The sequence below is a fragment of the Sebastes fasciatus genome, chromosome 9 (assembly GCF_043250625.1).
Source record: "Sebastes fasciatus isolate fSebFas1 chromosome 9, fSebFas1.pri, whole genome shotgun sequence".
In the NCBI taxonomy this organism is placed as follows: domain Eukaryota; kingdom Metazoa; phylum Chordata; class Actinopteri; order Perciformes; family Sebastidae; genus Sebastes; species Sebastes fasciatus.
In genome coordinates, this window is record NC_133803.1 from 18,702,356 (window position 1) to 18,717,519 (window position 15,164).

Sequence of the window (15,164 nt, forward strand, 5' to 3'; positions counted from 1 at the left end):
ATCCTCTTGTCATCCTTGTTGGGATTTCTTTTTCCACTTTGCTCCATTCCAGGTCAGAGGTCAACATCAGCTCCAGCTCTCTGGTCCGAGGTCCTCTTGTGGCAGGACAGCGTCATTAACCATCAGGTCATTTTGCCGACCCCGCCAAGGTTAGAAGGGCTTCAGCTCGGACGTAAGCCAATAGCAATAGTTTTTATAATTCCCAATCTAATTTTGTAGAGATCACCAAGGATGTCTCTTTGTTACCCGCACTGTATAAACAGATTAACGAGACTGAGATCCTTTTCTTTAGTTACATCACAAGAAACAAGCCTCCAAAAAAGTCAACATTTTAAAACTTATTAGCAGTAAGACATATTAGCAGGCCCCTGAGAGGTAGCAGCTCACCTCAAAGCAATAAATTAAACATGAAGCTGGATTAATTATGCAGTCTCAGCAGGCTGCCACAGGTGGTGCTGAAGGCTGCAGCATGTTTCAGAGCCTCGTCTCTAATATCTCAAACAGTTGTCCAAAAACAACAAAAATAGACAGGAAGGGTCCTTGAGAAGTGGCAGACAGCAGACACCTTCCCCCATTAAAGACAACATCACAGGGCTCACAATGAGTTCACAGAGAACTGCTTTCTTCTCATTATGTGGAACAATTTGTAGACATCTTCTCAGAATTGTTTGGTTCGATGAGAATAAAATTTACATAAACAATTTAATAAGAAAAACTCTCAATACAATGAACCTAATGTAATAAATGTGTGTATTAAATATCAGTTGTAAAACTTAGAATATATTCACTGATTTTGTTCGATTTAGCATTAGAAGAGGTGAGAGTAATGTTATCAAAAATACACTGATATCTAAATATTGGCATTTATCGAGATAATCTGACATTGTATTTGTAGTAAAATGTTTGTTTGTAGGAGAAATTTGTAAAAAATTTGTAAATACACGTCTCTATACATCCTCTAGAGGGAGCCACACCCCATTAAATGACCTACTGACTGACCTTGTTTAGCTTAAACAATTAACAAATCACATAAATTTGCTCTTTTCATTGTGCCTTTAATAGTGAAGACAATTCAGTTACAGAGAAAAAAACATGGCAAACTCCTGCGTATTTAGACAAACAGAGTAATCTAAGGTGAACACAGGCCTTCTATTGTACAAAGTTAATGACTGACAGAGTGCACTTTCCCCACATCCACACACTGTAAATATCAAGATCATATAAGAGCGTTTATCTGCGTCCCAGCTGTTTCTTAAAGGCCTTTAAGGACTTTGCCATCATTGGAGCAACTCCTGTGTGAACAACAAGGGGGGAAAATATTTATACGGTGAAATAAAATGTCAAATCATCAAGATTACATCAGTTAGATGTACATGTTTCATACTGACCTTTGAAGAAAATGACAAAAACAAACCAGTTTTGGAAAGTTTTAGCAAACATAACATTGCATCTATACTCTTTTGTCAGCTCACTTGTTTTTTTGCGAGGGTCTTGTGTATTGGCTGCCCCTGAACTGGTGCTGCTGGACCTGCTGGGCTCATTACAACTCGGGCTCGGTCTGCTGTCCTGAACCTTGACGCTGATAATTGAAGAAATAACAGCACAGTGCATAATTCAATCAACAGAAACAAAAACATCCATCCATCCATCTGCAACCGCTTATCCCGTTAGGGGTCGCGGGGGGGCTGGAGCCGATCCCAGCCGACATTGGGCGAAGGCAGGGAACAATGCACGTTAAATTAGAAATTGAGTCTCCTTCTACACTACAGTTAGTGAGCATAACATCCTACGTTGTTGCATCGTTTACAACAAAAAGAACCAAGGCCTTGTCTAACCAGAATAAAATCCATTTTATCCAGCACATTGCTCCAATTCCTGTAAGCTCACACAAAAAGCATTTCCCCCGCTGTTATAGCATGAGTCTCCGGCAGGTTACGACCCTGCTAAGCTGCTGTTGTTGAGTGATCACTTTGTAGCCGAGGGCTTTTATGTGGAAGAGGACCAGAGCAAGCCCAAGCCTTATGCCTACCAGGTGGTCATGTTTTTTCCAGTATGGCTCTTATAATCTTTGTTTATGAACTTTATAATTAGGAAAACGACATAGCTGAAATATATATACATTAACAAATGAATAAAAAACAAAATCACAAAAGCTGTGTACATGTTTCTCTATATTTAGGTTGCTGAAACCCACCTGCACCTGAGCTGAGGCTGCTGAACAGCAGTTCCATGAATTTCCTGCTGAATTCGCACATCTCTCGGTGGCTTGGCAACGGTGTGAATAAATGCCATCTTCACCTGCCGACCTAAAAAAACAATTAAAAAAAAAGGTGTCAGTGTACCTGAACTGTATTTTTCTACAGCTTACAGTGTATATGAATATAAAATATTCCCTTTTGCATGTTAAACTGCTCCATATTGGGATTTTTTTGACAGTGATTAACACAAAAAGACTCAAGATTAGTCTCTCACAGTTCCAGTACACACCTTTGGGTTTGCTAGAATGTGCCGAGACGATGCTTTTTGTCAGTCTTTTGAGTTTCCTTTCCCTCTCCTCAGACAGCCTGACGTACATCTCTTTCCATGATTCATACTCCTGAAGTTTGGAGTGTTTGAAGTCCCTCTGACAGTGTTTACCCCACAAGTGGTCGGTCTCTCCGACGTAGATCTGTGTAAGCAATGACAGGGCTAACAACAACATACACACCTGTTCGCTCAAACCAAATTCTCTTTGTAACTACAATAATGTTTCTAATCTATACCCAAGGTCTACAAAGTTTAGGTATACTAGAAAGGTTATTTCAGAATAAACCGACACACACTCAGCGGCCAAAGTAGGTAAACCTGCTAAATCACAAGTTTCAATCCGGTACGATATATATATATTGATTACTTTGACAACAATACGATATTTGCTGATATTATAAAGTCTGCTACAATACGTTTCATTTCGATTCAATTCAGGGGCCTGCGATCAATATGAGCCGATATCATATGCCCATTTAACACAATCAGTTACATTTATATCAACTCACAAAGAGCAACTAAAATATGATTTGACAATTTTATTACTGGGCTCTTCCAGACATTTAAATGAAAATGATAAAAAAAAAAACTTAGTGAAAAGAATAAATATAAAGTGGGAATTTCAAAATAAAGGCATTTCTTAAAGATGATGATATGTATCGATATTTTCACTCATCAATCATGATATTGGATCAATATTTCGATCTGATCCAGATGTATCGTTCATTTCCAAATGCTTTGCCGCTAAGCCTCTACTTCTATTCTATTTCTATGCTTTTACTTTACAAACAGCTGTTTGTGTCCCGTCACAACGTGAAGCTTCATTTTCACTTTATAAACGTAGTCATTTTAAGCCGAACCATGATGTTTTTTCCTAAACCTAACTAAGTGGTTTGGTTGCCTGAACTTAAGTGTTTATGTTTGAATTCCTAACGTTAACCACGCGTTTACTGCAATCGTAAAGTGACATCAAGGGGTCTGACAAAGCGTCAGTATGTGACGAGTTGGGATGAGAACGTGTTGCATTTACAGCCTTCAGAGCTCCTTTAAATCCGCCACATCTCAGCATATAAAGCGTGACAATGGGGTCAGAGTTTAAGTTACTCTTCAATTAAACATTATTATACGCACAACACTTGCCATTGACATTCGCATAAATGTCAACTTTGCACCAAATTTATAATAGTTTTGGATTTTCAATTAGTTACTTTATTTTAGTTTTGACTTTTAGATTTAATTTTAGTTAGTTTTCAGAATGTGTTTGCTAGTTTTAGCTTAATTTCAGTTTTCAAGAGAGGTCTAGCTTTTATATATTTCTTTTTACAGCAGTTTTAATTTTTTTTTGGGCCAGATATAATGTCTCAGAAGTATGTAGCTACATATACATACAAAATACATGTAGCACTGTGTAGGAATGGTCATAATCTACAATCTTCGCTCTACTTTAGGGAAGAAATTGCAGTATAGCGCCATCTCCTGGAATGTTAAGTCCGTTCAGTTTGTGCACTTCAATGTCACGAGAGTTGAATTTTATTTTAGGTAGTGATATATTATAGCTAAAATTTATTTTATTTATTATTTATTTATTTTCATTCATTTTTTACCAGGCAATTTAGGTACAGTTTAGTTTTTCTTAAAGAATTTAATTTTTATTTAGTTTCAGTTTAGTAAAGATATTTTTCACTGCTTATTTTCTTTCCGTTTTAGTTTACTATAATAACCCTGCTTTACACACAAGACATCTGATAGGAAGATTTACTGCTTACATTCATACTCCCAAGGGATGATAACCTTTAGATTTAATAACCTTATGACTTTTCCTCTCCACGAAATATAGTTGTAGTCCAACATATAAACGACAAACGGAGGGTCAAATGCAGTGCTAAGCAGGTGTGCCTAATGAAATGGCCACTGAGGGTGCGTCTGCACTGAAGTCATTCATATTCACATTCTTACTGGGTTGCATTCTTCAATGTGTAGCAGCTGCTGTGGCGTACACCTCTCCAACACCGGCTCGAGGATTTCATACGGGACTCCGCCAGTTTCATAAAGCACTGAGGAGAGATCCCCCGCACCTAAATATAAATCCAACAAACTGACAGACTCATCAGCTAAACAGCTCCTCTGGGCTTTACTCACAGTTGATATTATTCTGCAGTGTGCGGATACACTGTTGGTGCAAGCTCATCATGGTTGGGAGGAAGACGGTCTTGGCACCAGAGTACACCTGCATCTTTGTGTTAAGTCGTTGACCGGTGAAGCCTGCAGACTCCTCCGAAACGTCACAGGAATCAGACTCCTTCTCAACTTCAAGACAAAAGATGGAGTGTCAAGAACGAAATAAGCCATCTGAAAATACATCTGTATTTGTTATAAATACAGTACCTTTCCTCTCAAAGTACTCAACACTGAATGGCTTTTCACATTCAGGCAGAGCAGCGGGTAAAGGAATGGTAAATGGAAGCAGCTCCATTACAGACTCCTTAAACTCCTGAAATACGAAGGATTATTAGTCCAATTTAAAAGCTAAACTTTTAAGACATATCGTCAAACATACCTGTGTTGGAGACATCTCAGGTGACCTGAAAGGTGTCATTCCAGGACCTTTTGTTGCTTTCTGTTTTACTACAGTCTTTTTAGTTTTGGGAGGTTTCTTCACTCCAGATCTTTCTTTTCTCTTGAAAACATTCACGTCGTAGTTCAAGCACGATTCAAAAGACATGGAGGGCTCCTCACTTTGCTCATCTTTGTGCTTGATTTTGGCCTTTTTGTTTTTTGAATGCTTTTTTTCAGACTCTTGTTTGTGCTTCTCTTTACTCGTTTTTTTCCTTTTTTTGTTTTGGGCCTCTGAGCTCCTCGATATTTCTGAAGGTCTGTCATCTTTGACGCTGGCCAGCTTTAACGTTTCTGAGTGTCTGTCACTGGATTCAAATGATTCTTTGCCTTGTTTTGCTGATTCTTTTGGTTTCTTATTTGACTCTTTTTCTGACCCAAATCTTCCACTATCAGAGCTGGATTTCTGATGAGTGTCCTCTGAGTTTTTGGCATCGGTGTCTCCTGACTTTCTGTTACTCTCATCCCTTTTCTTCTTCTTGGAGACAAATGAATTGTCCATTTGATCTTCTTGGATTTCAATGTCCTTTTTCAAGACGTCATTCTGAGAGATATCCTGGTTCTCTTGTTCAGTTATTTCTTGATTTTCATTGTGTATTTTCTGCTCTTCACATTGTTTCTCTGAATCAGCTTTCCTGCTTTTGAAGAGGGCCTCATCTGAAGAATTCTGACTCTTACCGTGAGATGTTATGCAATTATTGTTTGAATCCTCCATTGTCAAACTTCCATTATTTGGACAGTTTTGGTCGTCCAGTTTGTCTTTAACAGACAAACCCTCTGACGCATCCCCATCTTCTGTGTGGCTGCATCAAGGAAAAACACAAGATTAAGATGTAAAACACATAAAAATAACAGTATTCCTTTTAAAGAAAACAAAAAAAGGTTAAATATATACTTCACCTTTTGGACTCCTTAGGGACCAGTCTTTTCCAGCCCCTAACTAGCGACTTGGCCAATTCTCCAGCTTGTTCATGTCTGCGCAAGGAGTTCACTGCTTTGCCAATTCCAGTTTCCTAATTTATAAGCAGACACAAGTCAGTGCAGTCAAAGAAAATTGAACTTAAAGGCCGTGTAAAGGGAAATCAGAGTTTTGTTTCAAACCACATTATAAATATTGGAAAATAGTTACTGAAAACATGTTCAAAGACTGAACATTGTAGTACTGGATTGTGGAATTAGGCCGTTAAACTGTTTTTCATTAGTTTTGTGTTCAGGATTTTGTAGGCGGGGCTAAAATCATAGCTGGATTACGTACTTGAATCATCCTTAACATAACTCCACCCCTAGCACTATATAAGAACTAGAGCGCATTAGTATCAGTGCGTTGTCCCACTCGAGCGTGAAGTATTGAGTCCACAATAACTTAGAGTTGCTAGTGGTTAGTAACACAATTTTCTGTGGTGTGAGAAAACCCAGAATGCATATTTATTTTTACTTTACACGTACTTTAACTGCAAATATATCAACACAAAAATACTTTGCAACAGAGACTCACAGCAAGAATGTCTAATGTGATATCCAGATCCTTGAGTTTCTGCAAAATCTTTACAACCTGGAGAGAGATTAACAAACACATTAATGTTATCCTGCTTGCCTTGAACATGGTTTTCATACATGATTAGGACATAAAAGAAAACAAGTAAAATGTGACATACTCTAGGGGAGTGAGTGCCAATCAAGCACTATAGGGACCCCCCCTCCCCAACATGTAGTGTCCCACAATAGCCTCCAATCGGTTCATGTCAACATACTATGCATGGGGGCTCGACCCTATATCTTCATGGGGACGTCATATGAAGAGTTTCATTCAGTCATTGTTTAAAAAAATTTAATCAGCTCTCAATGGTGCACAGTCAAACTTAAATGGTTATATTTACTCTTTTAGTAAAACAAATAAAGGGAAAATTAAAAAATATATATATATTTCTTTATTGTTGGACATGATCTTATAGGCAATATGAATGGAAATCTGCAGAATTTAAGTGGAGAAAATATAAATTAAAATGTGCAGAAGACACTTGAGCAATTATTGTTTGAATCCTCCAAATATGGTAGTGCTGGTTTTGGATCCCCCACAGTTGCTGATTGTGCATTTAGAGCAGAAGCTATGTATGGGAACCTCACACACCCACTTTGGGCTGCTCCTTTTACTGTGAACTATAAATGGATGAAGCTGCTGCCTGCTATAAAGTATCATATAGGCTGTAATTTAACTGTTTTCAGGTTGTGCTTTAATTTGATTCTAATTTCATTTCAATTTCAATTTAATTTGGCCAATTTAGAAGTCCATCTGTGTGTAAAAACCGACTGAAACATGCTTGCAGAGACCTCCACTGATGATGGACAGCAGCCATAAGTTGAACAACTGGAGGAGTTGCCAATTTTAGCAGGCGCCTCCCATTTAACCAGCCTGACCTCCACAGAGAAGAGCTGCAAATGCTGCATGGCACCAGAGCACATGTCACTGACTAAAACAGCTCCCAATGGGCCCGTTTCCACACTAAACCAAGGATACAAGTCGTGCGTAAAGTAGAGAGAATATCTTATAGCACACAGATTTTGACAGGGAAGACACTTTGTTTGTTTAGCCAATAAAAAAAACCTTCTGAAACAGCAGTAGCTCGTGTTTCTGGAGCAATAATTGGCTGTATCATTACACCAATGCACCAAACAGAGTAGACTATACTGCAAACAATGTGTGCAGCAGCTCGTGCGTAAAATGAATGGATAAACATGGTATCTTCTACTACCGTAGCAGGCTCTGCTGTGTCTGTCAGCTGAAGTTTGAACCGCATGACTTTCTTCACCACATCAGAGCAGCTGGCCATCACTGTGGTTCACGTGCACACACCGTCTACACACACCGGGCAGCGCGCGCCCGTTGATGACACTTATTATAATGGGCGGAACCGGTGGCAGAAATGATGAAATTATGGATCAATTAAGCATATGAATATATGAATAAAGATATTCATATTCATAAACATATTGTTGTTATAGAGAACAAAATTACTCTCTTAAATTTTACCCCCCAAGCCTTCAGGGTACCTGAAGGTCCCTATTTGGTAACTATTGGCCATTTGAATGGACATATTGGGCTACTACAAGAGATTTCTCAACCCAGAAATGAAAACATCCTGCTCTCCTTTCCAAGAGTTAAACCAAAGATATCTTTGGCATGACTTATAGCGATAAAGAGGAATACCTGTGTTTTTTCAGTTTATGTATAGTTGTTATTTAGACATATATTTTCTTGCAGTTCTACACTTTTAAATAGATTAATAACAGTATTTTTTATGTATTTGACAGTGATATATTGGCATAACAAAAGTATTTTTTTTTTTAAATTACAGAAAATCCTGCTAGTTTTATCAACAAAGAATGCTTTATTTAACTTTTTTTTTAGTTAAAATTTGCATGCAAAAGCGGTTAAAAAACAGATATTTGATGTTTTCCATTTTTAATAAGGGATTTTGTTTTTGTTAAAACACATGACGCATTTCAATAAACAGCTAATTATTGTAATTTTAACATTATTTTCCTATCATTTTGAAATACAGGGAAAAAATTTAAAATTTCCTGTGAAATTTCCTGAATTTTTTTTTTTTATAGTGTATATGATCATGACTCATAGCATTATGGTGATTTTGAGAAAATGAATGTATTTCAGAATTTTTTTTTTTAATTTTCAGGTTTCATCAACATCAGCCAAGAAACCAACCAAACAATATGAGCTGGACATAGTTTGTGGGTCTCTGTCTCACTGTGTGTCTCCTTTTGTATATCCTCTGCTCAGAGAGCTGCAGGACTCTCCTTGATACTAAAATAAGATGGTCTGTGCACCATTGAGAGCTAATTCAATTTTTCTAAACAATGGCTGAATGAAACTCTTCATATGACTTCCCCATGAAGATATAGGGTCGAGCCTCCATGCACAGTATGTTGACATGAACCAATTGGGGGCTATTGTGGGACACTACATGATGGGGACATGCATTGCACAATAGCTTTAATTGGCACCCACTCCCCTAGAGGAGGAGTTAACGGTATGTCTCTTTCAGCCTGGGTGACTGCAGCTCTCTCTCTCTTGCTCCAGTAACTGGAGGCACAAGTTCCTTCTTCACCAGCTTCAACTTCATTTCTCAGGTAAGTGGACATTTGGACATGCTTGATCATTTTAACAATGAAAAGGCAATTTGGTGCAGTTAATGCTTCAGCGTTTGTCAGTCATTTTAGAGTGGAAAATGTGCTGTTTTGTCACTTACTTTGGATTCAAAATGCAGATAAATTGCCTAAAGATATTGACCTTTTTGTAATATTAGTTTTACACATGGTGACAGTAAGCTTCCAGTTTTCTAGGGTTGTTGGTGAATAATGCGAGGGGTGGATTTTTATAAAACCCTTTGTCTTGTAGATTGTGTTCATTGCAGTCTTATCCAGGGCAAGCCTACAATAATTAGGCCTAAATTAAATTAAATTAAAAAAGGAGATAACATAATTGTTTGCCCTACTTTGAACTTAAACAGTCAGAGGACATGAGGCCTGCTGCTCATTTTCTCAAAGCCTATAAAAGGAACGTCATGGGCGAGCCGTCCAGCGTTGCTATTCCTGGACACACTGCTGATAAATTGTGACAGATGCAAAGTGGGGGCTTGTTGACGCACTCCAGCATCACCTGGTAGCACCAACATATGTTGTCAAAGGTGTCAGTGTCTGGTAGTGTCTAAATACATTCCATTTACTCCAAAATGTAAGAAAACTTTTCTCCTCGGATACACATGTTAAAATGTACAGGAATTTGAAATTAGTTTAGAGCAAAGAAAACAGTGCATTGACATAGCACAAGGACAACAGGACCTCAAAACAGCATACACATGAAATCATTTAAAAGTTGGATTTCAATATAGGCTATTTTATATAGGCTATGTAGTTCAATCTTGTGAATGTGGCATACCCTTAACTCCCCTCTATTTCCAGCAAAGTCACTAATATTTTGATGAGCTGACCAGATTAAATCTAATCCAATCTTTGCCAGCACAAATTGTCAGAATTTATGATTTCTGTGTATCATCTTGCCCTTTTCTGATAAAATCTGACATGTTGTATTTATATCTCCAGAAGGTCTGGGCTGTGTACTGCTGCTAGAGCCATGGCACCCAAAAAGAACAAGGCGACCAAAAAGAGCAAAGGAGACATAAATGAAATGACCATAATGGTGGAGGACAGCCCGATCAACAAGATCAACGGGCTGAACACCCTGCTGGAAGGAGGAAACGGCTTCAACTGTATTTCAACTGAAGTCACTGATTCTGCGTACGCCCCGAACCTGCTGGAGGGTTTGAGCACCATGAGGCAGGACAGCTTCCTCTGCGATCTAACCGTCGCCACCAAGACAAAGTCGTTTGATGTCCACAAGGTCGTCATGGCCTCCTGCAGCGAGTACATCCGAAACATCTTGAAGAAGGACTCGTCTCTCCAGAAGATCGACTTGAACGACCTCTCGCCGGTCGGCCTCGCCACGGCGATCACGTACGCATACTCTGGGAAGCTGACCCTGTCGCTGTACAGCATCGGCAGCACCATCGCCGCCGCCATGCTGCTGCAGATCGGCACCTTGGTGAAGATGTGCAGCGACTTCCTCATGCAGGAGCTCAGCGTGGAGAACTGCATGTACGTGGCCAACATCGCCGATGCCTACGACCTCAAAGAAACCAAGGAGGCAGCTCAGAAGTTCATGCGGGAGAACTTTATAGAGTTTTCTGAGATGGAGCAGTTCCTGAAGCTCACCTACGAGCAGATAAGTGATTTCCTCTCGGACGACTCTCTGCAGCTTCCCTCCGAGATCACGGCCTTCCAGATCGCCATGAAGTGGTTGGACTTTGACGAGAAGAGGTTGAAATATGCGGCGGATCTCCTCATGCTCATCCGCTTCGGCACCATCTCCGCCCAAGACCTGGTGAATCATGTCCAGATGGCGCCCAGAATGATGCAAGACCCCGAATGCCACCGTCTCCTTGTCGACGCCATGAATTACCATCTGCTGCCATACCAACAGAACATCCTCCAGTCACGCAGAACGAAGGTGCGCGGCGGCCTCAAGGTGATATTCACAGTTGGCGGACGCCCCGCCTTGACGGAGAAATCCCTCAGCAAAGAAATTCTCTACAGAGATGCAGATAATGTGTGGAATAAGTTGACAGAAATGCCAGCAAAGAGTTTCAATCAGTGCGTGGCGGTGTTGGACGGCTTCCTGTACGTGGCAGGTGGCGAGGACCAGAATGATGCAAGGAACCAGGCTAAGCACGCTGTCAGCAACTTCTGCAGGTAAGAACCAATTTTTACATTCAATTTGTCACATTAGTTTGAGTGGAGTTAGAAAATAACTGTAAATCTCTCTCACATTCTTTAGATACGACCCCCGCTTCAACAATTGGATTCACTTGAGCAACATGATCCAGAAGCGCACGCACTTCAGCCTCAACATCTTCAACGGCCTCCTGTTTGCCATCGGAGGGCGAAACGGCGACGGCGTTCAGGCCTCCGTGGAGTGCTACGTGCCGTCCTCCAACCAGTGGCAGATGAAAGCTCCCATGGAGGTGCCCCGCTGCTGTCACGCCAGCTCCCTCATCGACGGCAAGATCCTTGTATCCGGAGGTTACATCAACAACGCCTACTCCAGGGCCGTGTGCTCGTACGACCCCTCCACCGACACCTGGCAGGATAAGAACAGTCTGAGCACACCTCGAGGCTGGCACTGCGCCGCCAGCGTGGGAGACCGGGCCTACGTCATCGGCGGCAGCCAGCTGGGAGGTCGTGGGGAGAGGGTGGACGTCCTCGCCGTCGAGTCTTACAACGCTCACAGCGGGCAGTGGAGCTACTGCACACCCCTTCACACAGGAGTGAGCACGGCGGGTATATCCATTTTGAACAACAAGATCTATCTGCTCGGAGGCTGGAACGAGGGAGAGAAGAAGTACAAGAAATGCATTCAAGTTTTCAACCCTGACCTCAATGAATGGACTGAGGACGATGAACTGCCGGAAGCCACAGTCGGCATTTCATGCTGCGTCGTCACCATACCCACACGGAAAACACGAGAGTCCAGAGCCAGTTCAGTATCTTCTGCACCAGTCAGTATATAACAGTTCAGATGATAGTTATGTAGTTTACATGTCTAGGTCTCCAGCTTTTCTGTTGCATAAATCTTGGTTCTAAACTCTACCAACAGTCCCTTTTTTGGGCCTAAGATGATGTTTAAATGGTCTTCAGATGAGAAAAAATTAATAACAATGCAAGGATTACAAATTTGAGAACATATATATATATACTGCATATATATTCTAGTTTAATAATTCGTATAATTGGCATCATTAAGGTCAGATAATATTTATAATAGAGACAAACTGGACATAGCAATAACCAATTTTATAATGTGTAGACAGAAATGTATCTTTGGGGCCAATTCAGTTGGGATAGTTTCATTCGCAATTTTTCTGTAGCAAATATAATGTTATTTAAAACTCGAATGAAAGGTATAAAAATGCAAAATCACTGCTGTTGTTGGGATTAATCTGTAATATGACATTTAACCAGTGCCATAAAATGAATAATATTGTGTTGTTTGTCTGCAACACAGTCATTAATGTTGAAGGATTTAGTGACCGTCCTGTTTATGGCAACTATAGCTACTGTGATTCTCAGATACTTGAACAGAATAATGAGCTGGAGCTGTTGGGTAGGTGTTGGCATCACCTACCAGGAGGAGGTGCTTGTGATGAGTGTTTAAACACACCACACAGACAGGACGCAGTTTCTCTACATGTGTCTCATGTACAGTGGTGTTGTGTATGTTGTGTGATCGTCATAAACACTATCAGTGCGAAGAAATTGAAAAATGTTGGAGTGTTGAAGGTTGAATGGGTTTAGATGTGACAGCAATAAACTATTTCGTAAAAAAGAAAAAGAAAAATAGAAGTTGGGCATTGCCAGCCTGAGCTTTCCTGGAAGTGATGAATTCCCCGATTGCTCATGTCGTTTCCTTTTTTTTTTTTTCTTTTTTAAATTAAAGAGACGAAGTGTAAGTTACTCTGAGCCATAGTCATAAAGTCATTTCCATGCAAGTGTATTTTACTTTAAGGCAATTTTGTGGGTCTTTTTAAGTGGTGCACTTGTGTGACACACTTATTCAAAGAAATCAGGTACAGGTTTGTATTTGAGCACCATAAATAAAAAAGAATCTATACTTACACAAGACTATTTTGCTCTTCTCAATTTCAATTCATATCTATTTGCCCTTTTTAGTGGTTTATTATTCTGAATAAATTCAGAAATCTTCAACACCCTTAAGTACACTGGCATCGAGTGAGTAATGCTACACTTGTAGCTTTTAATTCTGCCCATACTTTGTTGTCTAACAGCTGTAAAACCGAAAGTAATTGCACTCCTGCTCATTTACACTGCAAACATACTTTACACTGTGAGAGCGAGGAAACGGCTCCAGGCATATCACATGAGCCAAATGAGTAAAAGTGCTATTAACATTATACACAATACATTTTTGGCGTACTCTTGTCTCTCCTTGTCCATTATTCCCAAAGACTGAAGCATCTCAAATCATAAAGTCAATGTTATTCTGTTAGCCGAACATATCTGCTACCATTTAAGGTATTTTCATAAAGGCAGAGAAGTCATTACAGCCTTAACTGTGAGGTAGTTAAAAGTCAATGTTAAAGGATCCGAAAACCTATTTTCTCGATGAGCTTCTTACTATGAGTGATGGGATCCTTGAACACCAAACCATGGTTTTGAGAGATGTCTGTATTTGTGTTTTTGTCCTCGCTGTACCGCTTTAGAAAGATGACTAACGAACAGGATGTCATGCCATTAATGAGTCTAATGGAAACCACAAAAATCCAAGGAAATGGGGGGTGTTGAGAGTTAAACCACATCCTTATTTAGGGCAGATGTCAGAGCGGTTCAATGACCTATAGCCTGTTTTATCCACCCATGCATGTACACACACCCTCTCAAAAGTGCTGTGTCATTATTATAATCACTCTTCTTCTTCAATCTTGCATTCAGGTGTTCCCGATAAGCTCTAGTTATAAACATGACTCATTGATTTTAAAACTGTAGCTTGGAAATGATAAGACGGCACACAAAAAAACAGCACTTGGCTGTTTTGTGCTGTCTCATTCTTGTGAGCAACGTTTGTAATTTTGTCTTTCAGAAAACGGCTAGCTATAGTGACAAGAAATCAACTTGCCAAAAAGAAAGAAAGAAAGAAGCAGGTTTAAACCAACTGAACTATGAAGCTTCTTACATACTGTGTCCTAAATACATTAAATTGTCATTTCCCACACGGATTAGGAAGTTATCAAATTTAGTGTCCGGGGTCTACAAGCAGAGTATAGTTTGTCTTTTATTATTATCCAATATAGAAGAAGATTAAGCCATGTTTTACATGTCTGATCCCAAGAGCGGACAGTTCCAACAAATTTTGCTGAAACAATTAAATGATTACGGTCTTCCAGCCTCTTAAATGTGAGCATTTGGTGCTGTTCTCTGCCGTATATCAAGGTTAATTGAATTACTGCGAACTGGACTGTTGTCTGGACAACATAAGCTATTTGAGGACATCATCTTAGCTCTGAGATACGGAGGGTAATTTTACCCAGAATTAAAATTAAATTGGAAAATAGAAAATTAAAAGAGAAAACTATTGTATTATACTATACTATTGTACTACCCAGAATAATCAGGCCATAATTGAAAAAAAGAAAATCTTAACTTTAAAAGTAAATTGGACATTGACATTACCAATGGATATGTTAAATGACAATTTGAAAATGGAAAGTGAAATATTAACGCCTGAAATGTAGAAACTAGAAAAACTGAAATATTTATGCTAAAATTCAAAAATTAGATCTCATATTGAAATATGAAACAGAAAAAGGAAAATAAAAACCTATATAGGAAAATCAGAAAGAGAACATGAACTATCAAGATAGATAATTTCTCAATTT

At 39.4% G+C, this 15,164-nt stretch overlaps 2 protein-coding genes across 4 annotated transcripts; one reads left to right on the top strand and one right to left on the bottom strand.

The window, feature by feature from the left end:
* Window positions 1-1,034: 1,034 nt before the first annotated feature.
* Window positions 1,035-8,043, bottom strand: eloal (elongin A, like). 2 transcript variants are annotated; one of them, XM_074646400.1, is made up of 11 exons: window positions 7,890-8,043; window positions 6,635-6,691; window positions 6,040-6,152; window positions 5,084-5,942; window positions 4,912-5,014; window positions 4,666-4,833; window positions 4,483-4,580; window positions 2,488-2,668; window positions 2,195-2,306; window positions 1,473-1,579; window positions 1,035-1,292 (listed from the first exon to the last, which is right to left on the bottom strand). In XM_074646400.1, exons 1-11 carry the CDS (start codon window positions 7,965-7,967, stop codon window positions 1,231-1,233), a joined length of 1,938 nt encoding a protein of 645 aa, XP_074502501.1. In that variant the 5' UTR covers window positions 7,968-8,043; the 3' UTR covers window positions 1,035-1,230. The 2 variants fall into 2 exon arrangements, with proteins under 2 accessions (XP_074502501.1, XP_074502500.1); XM_074646399.1 differs by having other exon boundaries at window positions 4,912-5,017; window positions 7,890-8,042.
* Window positions 8,044-9,165: 1,122 nt separating this feature from the next.
* Window positions 9,166-13,392, top strand: klhl31 (kelch-like family member 31). 2 transcript variants are annotated; one of them, XM_074646402.1, is made up of 3 exons: window positions 9,166-9,285; window positions 10,258-11,463; window positions 11,549-13,392. In XM_074646402.1, the coding sequence occupies exons 2-3, from the start codon at window positions 10,289-10,291 to the stop codon at window positions 12,279-12,281; spliced, it is 1,908 nt and encodes a 635-aa protein (XP_074502503.1). In that variant the 5' UTR covers window positions 9,166-9,285; window positions 10,258-10,288; the 3' UTR covers window positions 12,282-13,392. The 2 variants fall into 2 exon arrangements, with proteins under 2 accessions (XP_074502503.1, XP_074502504.1); XM_074646403.1 differs by having other exon boundaries at window positions 9,211-9,285; window positions 10,261-11,463.
* Window positions 13,393-15,164: the final 1,772 nt, after the last annotated feature.